The following is a 14,111-nucleotide window of genomic DNA, read 5'->3' on the forward strand; positions in this document are numbered from 1 at the left end:
TTTCTTACAATTGCACAGCTGGTAAGGTGCAAAGTAGCTGAATTCAGAGGGAGGAATGAGTGGGGGTGGTGGAAATTCTTCCTCACTTATTAAAAAAAATAATTTAGAACAGGTGTTAAAGGTCTCTACCACTTTTCCAGTCTGAAATTAGCATAGCCCTTTAAAAGACAACTAGACCTAGCCAAAACTGGCAAGGAGGAGGGAAAGGTGGTGGTGGGTCAGCAGGAAGAGCTCTCAATTTGCTGCTAGAACATGAAGGCACAAAAAACATGGCACCTGTCCAAGGCATATCAATGATTCTAGTAATAAGAGCAATGTATTTAACGTTCTGAGAGGAAACAGTTTTGGGATCTAGAATTCTACATTCAGCAACATTATACATGCAAAACAATATAACATTTAAGAAAATTACTCCCTCAAAAAAGTCCACATAAAAACCACTGGGATGGCTGAAAGATTCTTCTGGGCAGCAAAGTTTCAATGACATAGGAATACACTTTCTTCTCTATGTCCCATTTATGTAACTTTTTTCCTCTACCGAGGATAACATTTATACAACCATAATATTATACACGCTGTATCCTGGCTGTCATCTCTTGGGATTAACTTATAAAGAAGGCACCAAAGTATGGGTACAAAAAGTAGTAAATCTTATAAATAATAACTAACCAAAGTGAGAAGAGGGCAGAAAGAGACAGAAGGCAGAATACACATCCTAAATTCCAAATCTTTTATAGCAGTAATCAGGATATATTGTTCAAAGTTGGTAAGTCAAGAAATGGACGTATTATTTAAAGGAATAATAGAAACCACTAACCACTGAAAGAATATAACAGGAGCTGCCACTGGGAAGAGGAACTGAGAGTGAGGAGTGAAGATTTTCCTCCTTCATTTTACACTCTACTGTACTACATGAATTTTTAAAAATTATGTGCATTTATCACTTCAGTGGTTTCAAAGGTGTCATGGGAAACATTTTCTCTGCTAAAATATACTTAACTTATAAGATCTACATTGAATTTGCCAACATTTACTCTGCCCAAATATAAGAGAGATTTTGCTGAGGTGACTGGACTAGGTAAATCTACAGTCCTTTCCAGTAGCTAAGGCTCTATCCCAAGGGATAAGCAAACTGTAAAAATGTAATTTGGTTAAGATAAAGATAGAGATACAAATTCTGCTCCTTGGCTATAGAACCTAGAGCAAACAAAAGCTAAACAACAGGAAATTTCCCCAGAAAAAGGCAAGACTAGGGGCAGAAGAGGCAGTTAGAGCAGACTGGAGGTGTCCCAAGAGGCCCAGGGCAAGACAGAAGCACCAAGGAAGAGCCAACACAGAGCTTCCTGGACTGCAGTGAGAGAGCCAGCTGCCACCAGGGTCAAAGGGGCCACTGCTTGCGCTGTAGACACACATTTTGAAACAGCAGTGGATGGCTGTGGATCTCAAGGTGAGAGGCACCCACTCAAAGTGATGAATGTCTAAGCACAGAGCCAAGACATAGAGGGCAAAACGGGCTGACTACACATTCTTCTGCCACAGTGCTAGGAGTTTCCAACCATTTTGTTGAAACCATGAGAAGGACCTTCTAAAAACGTCTAGTATATAAATGATAGGTGGAAATTTAGAGGGCGGTCTCCACTAAAAGGGTCAATGATTTTTTCTTTTCTTTTCTTTTCTGAGTCTCGTTCTGTCACCCAGGCTGGAGTGCAGTGGTGGGATCATGGCTCACTGTAGCCTCGACTTCCTGAGCTCAAATCGTTGTACCACCTCAGCCTCCTGAGTAGCTGGGACTATAGGCATGGGCCACCATGTCTGGCTAATTTTTTTTTTCAGAGATGGGGTCTTGTCATGTTGCCCAGGCTGGTCTCGAGCTTCTGAACTCAAGCAATCCTCCAGCCTTGACCTCCCAAAGTGCTGGGATTACAGGCATGCACCACTGTGCTCAGCCAATGATCTTTTTATTTGACATGTCTTTATTATTGTAGTGTCATAAAGAGCTTTCATAGGTTCACCTGTGACACTGATTTACTGTATGTTCCTAAAGTAAAAATTCCACTATAAGGATTTTCAAAACTCTAATCCTCAGGTTTAGAAGAGACTGCTATTTGCTATTTGAGAGAATCAAAGGGTCTCACAAGTTTTTATCAATTTCCACGTCATGCCCTACACACTGTGCACAGTATAAAAGCTTTTGGAATTTAAGAGCCAGAAGGGACTTCAGCATTCTTTCCACCAAAATGCCTCATTTAAGATGAGAAAACAGAGGCACACGCTGGGCTCTTCATGGGTATTTACTGAAGGGAAGAGAGAATGAAGAGTCTTTTCCGAGGTGCTAGGTGGTGGCAGAGCCTAAGCTGGAACCCTTGGCTTCTGGCTGCCTGATAAGTCAGTTCCCTGTCCACTCGCCCTATGGCTTCTGTTGTCTTTAAGGCATTTTTCAGTAGGAAGGGAGAAAACACTTGCTCCACAGGCCCATTGATGAATAAACATGTAAGCACTTTGACAAGGCAATGGGTCCTGGAATATGGTCTGGTGAATCAGAATTCTCCTTCCTAAAGGGCTTTTTCCTCACTTTCTAATGTAATACATATATTCAGTTACTTTCAGAAACCACTAGCTGCAGATGAAAACCATATAGAATCCAAAAACCATAGCTTTGATATATGCATTAGCATTTCCTACCTAGCAGGAATTCCAAGAGCTACTCAATTTTCAAGGAAGGCTGAAATTTAGTCTCATAGAAAGGAAAGGCTGGAGGGAAGAGACCAGCCAGTGGGATTTTCCCATCAGTTGAGATAAACCAAAGAGCAAGTAACCAAAGGGCACATGACTGATTAAAATCTCTATCAGTGCCAAGTGGCTCTAGAAAATCATTCCCTTTAATTAGAGAACATTATAGTATTAATAAAATGGGAATAGTAATAGCACCTATCTTTCAGGAATATTGTGAGTGTTGGTGCTGGCTTATGGGGACTGAGTACCTATTAGTGAGATCTTACATGTTTCAGCATCGACTGTAGAGGAGTATTCTCCAAACACTATGCTACCCTGTATTTCTTCAGATCCCACACCACCAAACCAAATCTTCCTCCCTCTCATAGCAAACTGATGTTCAGTCCAGTTTCTCCAGAACCCAAGCCCTCTTTTTTTTTCCAGTTGTTAACTATAAAGTGCTTGAATATTCTGGACACTGAATCTATTACGGGAAAGAAAAGAAGCACACTGCTACAATACCAGTGCAAACAGCGAAAGAAATGGATGCTCCTCTCTAGCAGCACTGCTAACGGCCACGTGTAGAAGCTTGACTGCTGTGACCAGCTCTGCCAAAGGCTCAGTCAATTCTCTAAAGCAAATAGAAGTGAGTCAGAGCAGTGCCTGTCTTCCTCTCAAACATAATGCTGCCCTCCGAATCTTAACTGTACCTTTCTAATGATGGATGCCTGAATTTTTAAATTTATATCTATGCCATTTCCCCCATACTTTAATCCCTTATTTTATTTAAGAGACTAATAACTGTTTAAAGAAAAAGAAAGAAAATGAATAAAAGCACTAATGTATCCATGGGGTTTATACAATATGTAGAAGTAAAATATAAGATAAAAGATCGCAAAGGATTGGGGAAGGGAGTAATTGGAAATATACTGTTAAGAGTCTCACACTGTTCATGAAGTAGTACATTTTTTGCTTGAAGACAGACTGTCAAAAACAAAAAGAGAAAATAAAAATAAAAGACTGTGATACTTGAAAGATACATATTATAATCTTAGAGTAGTGCTTGGCCAATAGAAATGTAATGTAACCAGGTATATAATTAAAAATGTTCAAATATCTACCATTTAAAAAAGAAAATGAAGCCGAATTAATTTAATATTTCAACTTCATATATCAAAAATATTATCATTTCAACATGTAATCTGCATGTAAACAATGATTAATAGTTTACATTCTTCAAAATCTGGTGTGCAGTCTCCGTCTCAAAAAAAAAAAAAAAAATCTGGTGCGTAGTTATATTCACAATCCATCTCATTTTGGACTAGCAGCATTTCAAGTACTCAATAGCCATGTGGTTAATGGCTACCGTCTTGGACAGTATAATTCCACAGCAAGGGTCAACTTTTCTCTAAAGGATCACAGAGTAAACATTTTGAGTTTTGGGGGCCATACGTCTCTGTCATAACTACCCAACTTTGCCACTGTAACTCAAAAGCAGCCACAGGCAATATGTAAATGAATGGGTGGCTGGGCACAGTGGCTTGTGCCTGTAAGCCCAGCACTTTGAGAGGCGGAGGTGGGAGGATCAAGGAGTTCAAGACCAGTCCAGGTAACACAGCGAGACCCCATCTCTATTAAAAAATTATTTAAATAAAAATAAAAATAAATGAATGGGCAAGGCTGTGTTCCAACAGAACCTTATAAAAACATGTGAGCCACGTGGGCCAGATTTGGTTTGAAAGCTGTAGTTTACCAACCACCAATCTGGAACAATGACTTTAAAAAACAACACAAAGCGGTATAAGCAAAAAGTCAATAGAGAAGATAAAACGGGATGATAAAATATCAGCAAATACTAAATAATACATAATTCAACCAAAAGGCAGTAGAATAAGAGGAACAGAGGGACACAGAACAAACAGGACAAACAGGAAACAAACCACAAGATGGGAGGCAGATCTGTCCTCAACATTAGTTCATTATAAATGGCAGAGATTGTCAGGATCAAGAGCCAGCTATATGCAATTTATAAGAAACACACTTTCAGGCCGGGCGCGGTGGCTCAAGCCTGTAATCCCAGCACTTTGGGAGGCCGAGACGGGCGGATCACGAGGTCAGGAGATCGAGACCATCCTGGCTAACACGGTGAAACCCCGTCTCTACTAAAAAAATACAAAAAACTAGCCGGGCGTGGTGGCGGGCGCCTGTAGTCCCAGCTACTCGGGAGGCTGAGGCAGGAGAATGGCGGGAACCCGGGAGATGGAGCTTGCAGTGAGCCGAGATTGCGCCACTGCACTCCAGCCTGGGCAACAGAGCGAGACTCCGTCTCCAAAAAAAAAAAAAAAAAAAAAAAAAAAAAAAAAAAAAAAAAAAAAAAAAAAAAAAAAAAAAAAAAAAGAAACACACTTTCATTATAAAGACAAACCAGTTACCAGTAAAGACTGAACAAAAATATATGATGCAAACACTAAGTATAAGAAAACAGGCAAGGTGTGGTGGCTCATACCTGTAATCCCAGCACTTTGGGAGGTCAAGGCAGGTGGATCATTTGAGGTCAGAAGTTCGAGACCAGCCTGGCCAACACAGCGAAACCCGGTCTCTACTAAAAATGCAAAAAATTAGCTGGGTGTGATGGCACATGCCTGTAATCCCAGCTACTCGGCAGGCTGAGGCAGGAGAATCTCCTGAACCCAGTGAGCCGAGATTGCACCACTACACTCTAGCCTGGCAACAGAGCAAGACTTTGTCTAAAAAATAATAATAATAGTTTAGATTTATATAAAATATAATTTATATAAAATAATATATAATATAAAATATAAAATAATAATTATAAAATAATAAATATTTTATAATAATAATAATTATTATTATTATGAGATCAACATAACCCTGATACCAAAACTTGACAAAGATAGAAAATTATAGGCTGGGCGCAGTGGCTCACACCTGTAATCCCAGCACTTTGGGACACCAAGGCGGGTGGATCATGAGGTCAGGAGTTTGAGACCATCCTGGCCAACATAGTGAAACTTCGTCTCTACTAAAAATACAAAAAAGTTTAGCTGGGTATGGTGGTGTGTGCTTGTAATCCCAGCTACTCGGGAGGCTGGGGCAGGAAAATCGCTTGAAACAGGGAGTCAGAGGTTGCAGTGAGCCGAGATTGCGCCACTGCACACTCCAGCCTGGCGACAGAGCGAGACTCTGTCTCAAAAAAAGAAAAGAAAAGAAAAGAAAATTATAGTTTAATATTCCTCATGAACAGAGATGTAAAAAATATTTAACACAATATCAGCAATCAAATCCAACAACATATTAAATACTTTACAGCCAAGTGGGATTTCTTTCAGGCATATAAATCTGATTAAACATTCAAATATCAATTAGTGTAATTCAAAATATTAACAAAATAAAGGATGGCCAGGTGCAAAGCTACCTAATACCAGCACTCTGGGAGGTGGGAGGATCTCTTGAAGCAAAAGGGTCCAAGACCAGCCTGAGTAACATAGTGAGACTCTTGTCTCTACAAAAATAAAAAAATTAGCCAAGTGTGGTGGTACACACCTATAGTTCCAGCTACTCAGGAGGCTGAGGTGGGATGATCCCTTGAGCCCAGGAGTTCAAGGCTGCCGTGAGCTATGATTATGCCACAGCACTCTAGCCTGGGCAACAGACCCTGTCTCAGAAATATTAAAAATAAATAAATAAAAGACAAAACCCATAAGACAATTTTTAAAGATACAGAAAGAGCACCTGAAAAGATTCAATATCCACTTGTGATGTTGAATGATTTCTTAACGTACTAGAAATGGAAAGCAACTTCCTCAATCTGAAAAAGAATGTGTATGAACATTCTTACTAAAATCTTACTTAATGGGGAAACATTGAACTTCTCCACCCTAATACTGGAAACAAGGCAGGGATATCCACTCTCTCTATTTCTATTTAACCATATGCTAAATGTGCTGGTCAGTGCAATAAGGCAAGAAAAATAAATAAAAGACATAAAGACTAGAAAAGATATAAAACTTGTTAATAGCATCCAACATAATTGTGCACATAGAAAATCTTATGGAATATTTTTAAAAATCCTATAAGAACAAATAACTGAATTTAAAAAGGTTGCAAGATATGAAGTCAATATATAACAATGAATTATATTTCTTTCTTTTTTAAGATGAAGTCTTGCTCCTGTCCCCCAGGCTGGAGTGCAATGGCACTATCTTGGCTCACTGCAACCTCTACCTCCCAGGTTCAAGTGATTCTCCTGCCCTCAGCCTCCCGAGTAGCTGGGATTATAGTCACCTGCCACCACAGCTGGCTAATTCTTTTATTTTAAGTAGAGACAGTGTTTGGCCAGGCTGGTCTTGAACTCCTGACCTCAGGGGATCCACCCGCCTCAGCCTCCCAAAGTGTTGGGATTACAGGCATGAGCCACTATGCCCGGCAACAATGAATTATATTTCTATACAAAAGCAGCAAACAGTTTGAAAATGACATTTAGGAAACAATTCCAGGCCAGGCCTGGTGGCTCACACCTATAATACTAACGCTTTAAGAGGTCGAGGTGGGAGGTTCACTTGAACCCAGGAGTTCGAGACCAGCTTGGGAAACACAGTGAGACTCTGTCTCTACAAAAAAAATTTTTAAAAATCAGTCAGGAGTGGTGGCAAGTAGCTGTAGTCCCCAGCTATTTGGGTGGCTGAGTGAGTCAAACCAATAAAGGAAGAAAACCCTTTTAAACAAATTGCTAAAATGTTGTTGGAACAACCAGTCAGTCATATGGGAAAAAATAAACCCTGATCTCCATATCTCACTCCACATACACAATTAATTTGAAATGGGTCATGACCTAAATGTAAAAGTTAAAATTTCAAACCTTCTACCAAAAAAAAAAAAAAAAAAAAAAAGAAGAGACAATCACTGCAACCTTAGGGTAGGCAAATATTTTGGGGGGAGGAGGGGAATCCACTAACAATAAAAGGAAAAACTTAATAAACAGGACTTCATGAAAATAAAAGATATCTGGCTGGGTGTGGTAGTTCACACCTGTAATCCCAGTACTTTGGGAGGCCGAGGCTGCCAGATCACTTGAGGCCAGGAGTTCGAGACCAGCCTGGGCAACACGGCGAAACCCTGTTTCTACTAAAAATACAAAAATTACCCAGGTGTGGTGGCGCACATCTGTAATCTACTCCGGAAGTTGAGGCACGAGAATCACTTGAGCCTGACAGGCAGAGGTGGCAGTGAGCTGAGATTGCACCACTGTACTCCAGCCTAGACAACAAAGCAAGACTGTCTCAAAAGAAAAGAAGAACAGGTAAAAAATATGTGCTCATTTAAAAACATCACAAAGAAATGAATAGGTAAACCACAGAACCAAAAAAATACACATGCAGCACAAACATCTGACAAAGGCTATGTATCCGGACTACATACAAGAACTATAAGTTAATAGCAAAAAGACAAACAACCCAATTTTAAAAAGGGCAAGAGACTTAAAAAGCCACCTCAATGGTCAACAAGAACATTAAATGGTAGTCAATATCATTAGTGATGAGAGAAATGCAAATTAAAACCACAATGCAATACTGTTTCATTCCCTCTAAGATGACTAAAGTTAAAAGATTGACAGTCAGGTGCAGTGGCTCATGCCTGTAATCCCAACACTTTGGGAGGCTGAGGCAGGCGGATCACTTGAGGTCAGGAGTTCGAGACCAGCCTGGCCAATGTGGCAAAACACCATCTCTACTAAAAATACAAAAATTAGCCGGGTGAGGTGGTGCGCATCTGTAGTCGCAGCTTCTCGGGAAGCAGAGGCCTGTGAATCGCTTGATCCCAGGAAGGAGGTTGCAGTGAGCCAAGATCGCGCTACTGCACTCCAGCCTGGGAAAAAGAGCAAGACCTGTCCCAAAAAATAAATAAATAAATAAATAAATAAATAAATAAATAAATAAATAAAAGATTAACAGCATGAAATGCTGACAAGGATGTGGAGTAAATAAAACTCACATAATAAAATGGCATATCAAACTCATACTATAAAATGCTATATCCACTTTGGAGAGCTGTTTCTTTGCTCTTATAAAGTTTAAACACATACTTATCCTAAAAATCAATAATTCTACTCCTACATATGCAGACAAAAAAAATTCTCTTACTGAAACATTCACAGCAGCCTTACTGATACTAGCCCCAAATGAGAAACAATTCAAATGTCCACCATCAAGAGAATGGGGGTAAAATAAATGTTGTATATTTACATAATTAAATACTACTCAACAATTTAAAAAAACTACTGAGACGCAATATCAAGGATGAATTTTAAAAATATATTAAGCAAAAAAGTTAAACACAATGCCAAACGATTCTAGTTTTTATAAATTCCAAGAATAGGTGAAACTAATCTTAGAGTGGTAAAAATTTAAAAATGGTTGCTTAGGGTCATGGGAATTGTAGTGGGAATTTGGGATTGTTTGAAAACGGACACAAGGAAATTCAAGGGAAATAGAAATGCTATGTATCTCGCTTTGGTTGGAGGTTATATGACTGCATACAACTGTTAAAACTCTTTGAACTAAACATTTACGATCTCTGCATTTTATTTTATCTTAATCATATCTCAATTTCTTTAATCTCTAAAAAACCATTTTTAAAGTACAGAGGGCAATCTGAAATATTAACAGTGATTGCTTCTGGGTGTTGGGATTATGGTTAATTTTTTTCTCTTGTTAATTCACATTGTTCTAAACTTCACAATTTTCTATAATGAACATATATATGTATACACTTTTCCCATTTTCTATATGTGTTTTGTAGTTTCACAAAGATACCAAATGTTGCCAACATTTATCTTCTACAGGGAGGATTATGGGTGGTAAAAGGAAGTGTGAGTCAAGCATTCTTTCTACAGTAGGCACATGGTTCAGTATCCATAGGATCTGAAAGCTCAGGAGATCAGGCAGAGGCAGTCGTACTGAGAAGAGCAAGGGATGAGACACACGAGTTCAGTTCTAATCCTGGTTCTCTCACAGAACTACTGAAGAAGACACAGAGCCTCCATCTCCTCATCCCTAAAATGGGAATAAGACATATCCTGGGCCATGCACAGTGGTTCACACCTGTAATCACAGCACTTTGGGAGGCCGAGGTGAGAGCATCACTTGCATCCAGGAATTTGAGACCAGCCTGGGCAATATAGTGAGACCTCATGTCTACAAAATATCAAAAATTAGTCAGGCGTGGTGGTGCGTACCTGTAGTCCCGGCTACTCAGGTTGAGGATGGAGGATCACTTGAGCCCAGGAGGTCGAAGCTGCAGTGAGCTGTGATTGTGCCACTGCACTCCAGCCTGGGCAACAGAATGAGACCCTGTCTCAAAAAAAAAAAAAAAAAAGCCCTGTCTACCTCAAAGAGGTTTTGTGAGGATTAGCCAAAATAGCTGTGGTCTATAAAGCAGTCTCTAAAATACAGGGAATTCAGCTCGTAGTCACTTCTGAAATGATGTGAAAAGTTAGAAACGCCATCTTTCTCAAAAGTCAGATTTAGTACTTACAGTCCTATAAGAAGTAACAAGAAAAGCTATTGCTAGAACTCTGGCCTTTTAAATGAACAGCTGAGAGCCCTTACCTATTGTTGCGGTAATAGTGATTCTGCAGGGCGTAGGGTATGCACTGGGGGTTTAACCGTTTGCTGTCAGCCTCCTTCCAGCCATCTTCAGTCCACTTTCTTTTGATCTGCTTCTCTTCCTGTTTTTTCCCCATATATTCAGCATAGGTTTGAATCCGATAGCTTTCTGCATATTTGCTGGTATTGACAGCTACAAGGAAAAGAAAAAAAAAATGCTTACCAAAGTCTGGCCTAGCTCCAAAGATACCACTTTTGAAATGTGGCCTAAGGTGGTCAAAGGAGCCCCATCAGGCCTGAGGTCTGACCCCTGGTTCTGCCACCTGGAAGACAAATGACCTCGGGTACACCCTGTAAACTCTCCAAGTCTGAGTTTTCTCATCTGGAAAAAAAGTCATTGCTCCCCAATCTCCTTTTCAGTGTGAAAGTGCTTTATAAACTGTAAAGAACCATAATGATGTAAGTAAAATACTAATTTTCAAAATATTTGCAGTCAACATTACTATGTGGATATTATTCATTTTCAGAGTAACAAAATGAAAATAAAACACTAAGGAAAAACTGTAAATCCTCACTATTTTCCTAAAATAAAATGACAACAAAAAACAATATTGCCAGTGGTGGTGATTACTGTGTCATACACTGAAGATCTCCTGTAAGTCTGTGTGCAGTGTTTTACATGCATTATATCTAATCTTCATAGTATACTTGTAAGAGAGGAAATGTTTTCACATGTGAGAAAGCAGGGTCACAGAGGTCAGGGGTTTGCTGCAGATCACCCCTGGGTAAGTGGCAGGGATAAGATGCAAAACCAGGTTCCTCAAACCCTAATACCAGGGTCCTGCTTTTGTTGTAGTTGTTTTTTTTTTTTTTTTTTTTGAGACGGAGTCTTGCTCTGTTGCCCAGGCTGGAGTGCAATGGCGCGATCTCAGCTCACCGCAAGCTCCGCCTCCCGGGTTCATGCCATTCTCCTGCCTCAGCCTCCTGAGTAGCTGGGACTACAGGCGCCTGCCACCACGCCTGGCTAATTTTTTGTATTTTTAGTAGAGACGGGGTTTCACCATGTTAGCCAGGATGGTCTCGATCTCCTGACCTCGTGATCCACCTGCCTCGGCCTCCCAAAGTGCTGGGATTACAGGCGTGAGCCACCATGCCCGGCCAAGGGTCCTTATCATCACTCTGTATCTCACTCTGGACTCCGCAAAAAAAATTTTTTGAAAGTAATTTTCATTTTGTTATTTATTTATTTACTTTTTAACTTTATTACCTGTTTTGTTACAATGAGTTTTAAACAAATTTGTACACCCACATGTCGTCCATCAAGCGAATTAAGATAAAGAACATCCCCCTCACCCTCATGCCTGTTTTTAGAAAACCTCCCACCCCTCCTTCACTGGACGAAGACACCTCAGATGTGTAGTACAATTACGGCATTATCTTCCTCAATTTGATAACTTTGCTGTCACCACTGCTATCATCAGGGCTTAATTTTGCCTTCTCTTAAGCTACCTATAACTGGAATTATACTACATACGCATTTTTTTTTTGTATTTTATTTATCTTATTTCAGTAGTTTTAGGGGAAGAGGTGGTATGTGGTTGCATGGAAAAGTTCTTCAGTGGTGATTTCTGAGCTTTGGTGCACCTGTCACCTGAGCAGTGTACACTGCACCCAATGTACAGTCTTTTATAACTCGCCCCCTCCTGTCCTTCCCCTGGAGTTCCCAAAGTACATCATTCTTATGCCTTTGCATGCTCATAGCTTAGCTCCCATGTACTCTGCAAATTTAAGACAGCTGCACAATACTTAGGACATGCCTCTGCTCCTTCCGCCTTAAAAGACTGCTAATTCTCCGTAATGCGCTCTGGCTGGCAGGGGTACTTGAAAGCTGGGGCTTAATCCCCCCTTGGGGTTAATGTTTCAGACTAAGGCCGGGTCAGTTGTGTTCTGATCCCATGCTGCCCCCTCTTCTGAGGCTGCTGTGGATGGATCACGATGGTAGCATGGGAGTGAGGATCAATGATGGCCTCTTGGTGCCCATTTGTTAGTTCTGGCTTCCAGTTTGGGCATATGCATTCCTAGCCCACTATCACTGCCAACAACTATTACCCACACTGGCAGTGAGACCCTAAGAGCCTGGCCACACTGTTCAGGGCTGCCTTGTACCTGGTAGCTGCAAAGTGCCATGATGTCAGAAGCAGAATCTGTCTACCTGCACCTAGAAAACCCCTGCATATGGAATAGTTCTCAATAAAAATGATGTGACTGAACGCAGAGCAGAATACAGTGCTGGTGACGAGCATGCAGGCTTTGGGAATGTTGGCACTAGACAAGGGAATCCAGTTTACCAGGGACCTTAAAACAGAGGGAAAGACAACTGTATGAGAGGCAGATGTCCCACATCCGGCACCTGACACATTTTAATCTTCAACTAGGCCAGATTTCACTAAAACTTAGTGCAACAAAGGTTTCTGGAATGTCATGCCCTAAATATTTAGTTATCTAAAAAACAGAACAAAACAGGAAAATACTCTACTTCTTCAGAAAACACAAATTTTTACTAAGAAGTTTGTGTACTTTTAAATATTCACTCTAGAGTTAAAGAGAACAAGGAAAAAAAAAACCCTCAAAGTATTAGAGAGGCAGGGCACAGTGGCTCACACTTGTAATCTCAGCACTTTGGGAGGCCAAGGCAGGAGGATAACTTGAGCCCATGGGGTTGAAGACCAACCTGGGCAACACTGTGAGAGCCCTATGTCTAAAAAAAAAAAAGTGTCAGAGAATGTTCATATTATACAATGTCTCCCAAAGAAGTCGAGTGGGTTACTGAAATGTGAGCTCAAAACAGCATGCTCTGCCTCACTCAGGAGATAAGCGGTGAAAGCAGGCGGTTCTGGAGACGTGCTATTGAGTAAAGTTGCTCATATCAGAGAGCCACAGAAATATGATCCTTTCCTGAAAATCTTATTCCTTGGAACAGTTGTTTTTCTTACTTTTAATGTGTCATATTTCTGTTATTTTTCACTCATTTACCCAGCCTCCCAACAAGTTATATCCAGTAAACATTGTCCACCCATTCTTCCATGTGGTAACTGCTTACTAAGTGTTTTTGTCCCAGGAACTATGTCAGGTATTTGGTAAATCAAGACACAATCTCCACCCTCTCTTAAAGGTCACACTGTCACATACCAGATTTATGTAGTGGTGATTTCCCTGTAAACTTGTGATTCCCTAAGCTTGTGATAGATTTAAATATGTTCATCTATCAAACTGGATATATGAGAACCCATTGGTTCTACCATCATTATTCTGTACCAATTGTTAACCAATGAGCATCTCCTGGATTTTCTTCTATTTCTTTTTTTTTAAGAAAGTTCTTTATTTTTATTAATTTATTGTTTATTTATTTGAGACAGAGTCTCGCTCTTTTGCCTAAGCTGGAGTACAGTGGCACAATCTAGGCTCACTGCAACTTCCACCACCCAGGTTCAAGTGATTCTCGTGCCTCAGCCTCCTGAATAGCTGAAACTACATGCGAACGCCACCACGCCCGGGTAATTTCTGTAACTTTCACAGAGACAGGGTTTTGCGTTGTTGGCCAGGGTGGTCTCAAACTCCTGGGCTCAAGTGATCTGCCTGCCTTGGCCTCCCAAAGTGCTGGGATTAAGGGTGTGAGCCACCGTGCCCGGCCTGGCTATTGCATCCTTTAATCTAAAAGGTTTATTTTGCAAGCACACCCAAAAGGGATGACATCTGCAATAATCCCTCTGTTGT

At 40.4% G+C, this 14,111-nt stretch overlaps 1 protein-coding gene across 1 annotated transcript in view; it reads right to left on the reverse strand.

Annotated features, from left to right (window-relative positions):
• Positions 1–14,111, reverse strand: part of LOC104664873 (poly(A)-specific ribonuclease PARN) — a 153,080-nt gene that overhangs the window by 38,343 nt on the left and 100,626 nt on the right. The window contains exon 9 of the mRNA XM_010366552.1: positions 10,341–10,530. Coding sequence (XP_010364854.1) covers positions 10,341–10,530 — 190 coding nt within the window. The remainder of the gene's footprint in view (positions 1–10,340; positions 10,531–14,111) is intronic.

This window comes from Rhinopithecus roxellana, chromosome 20 (assembly GCF_007565055.1).
Source record: "Rhinopithecus roxellana isolate Shanxi Qingling chromosome 20, ASM756505v1, whole genome shotgun sequence".
Lineage (NCBI taxonomy): Eukaryota > Metazoa > Chordata > Mammalia > Primates > Cercopithecidae > Rhinopithecus > Rhinopithecus roxellana.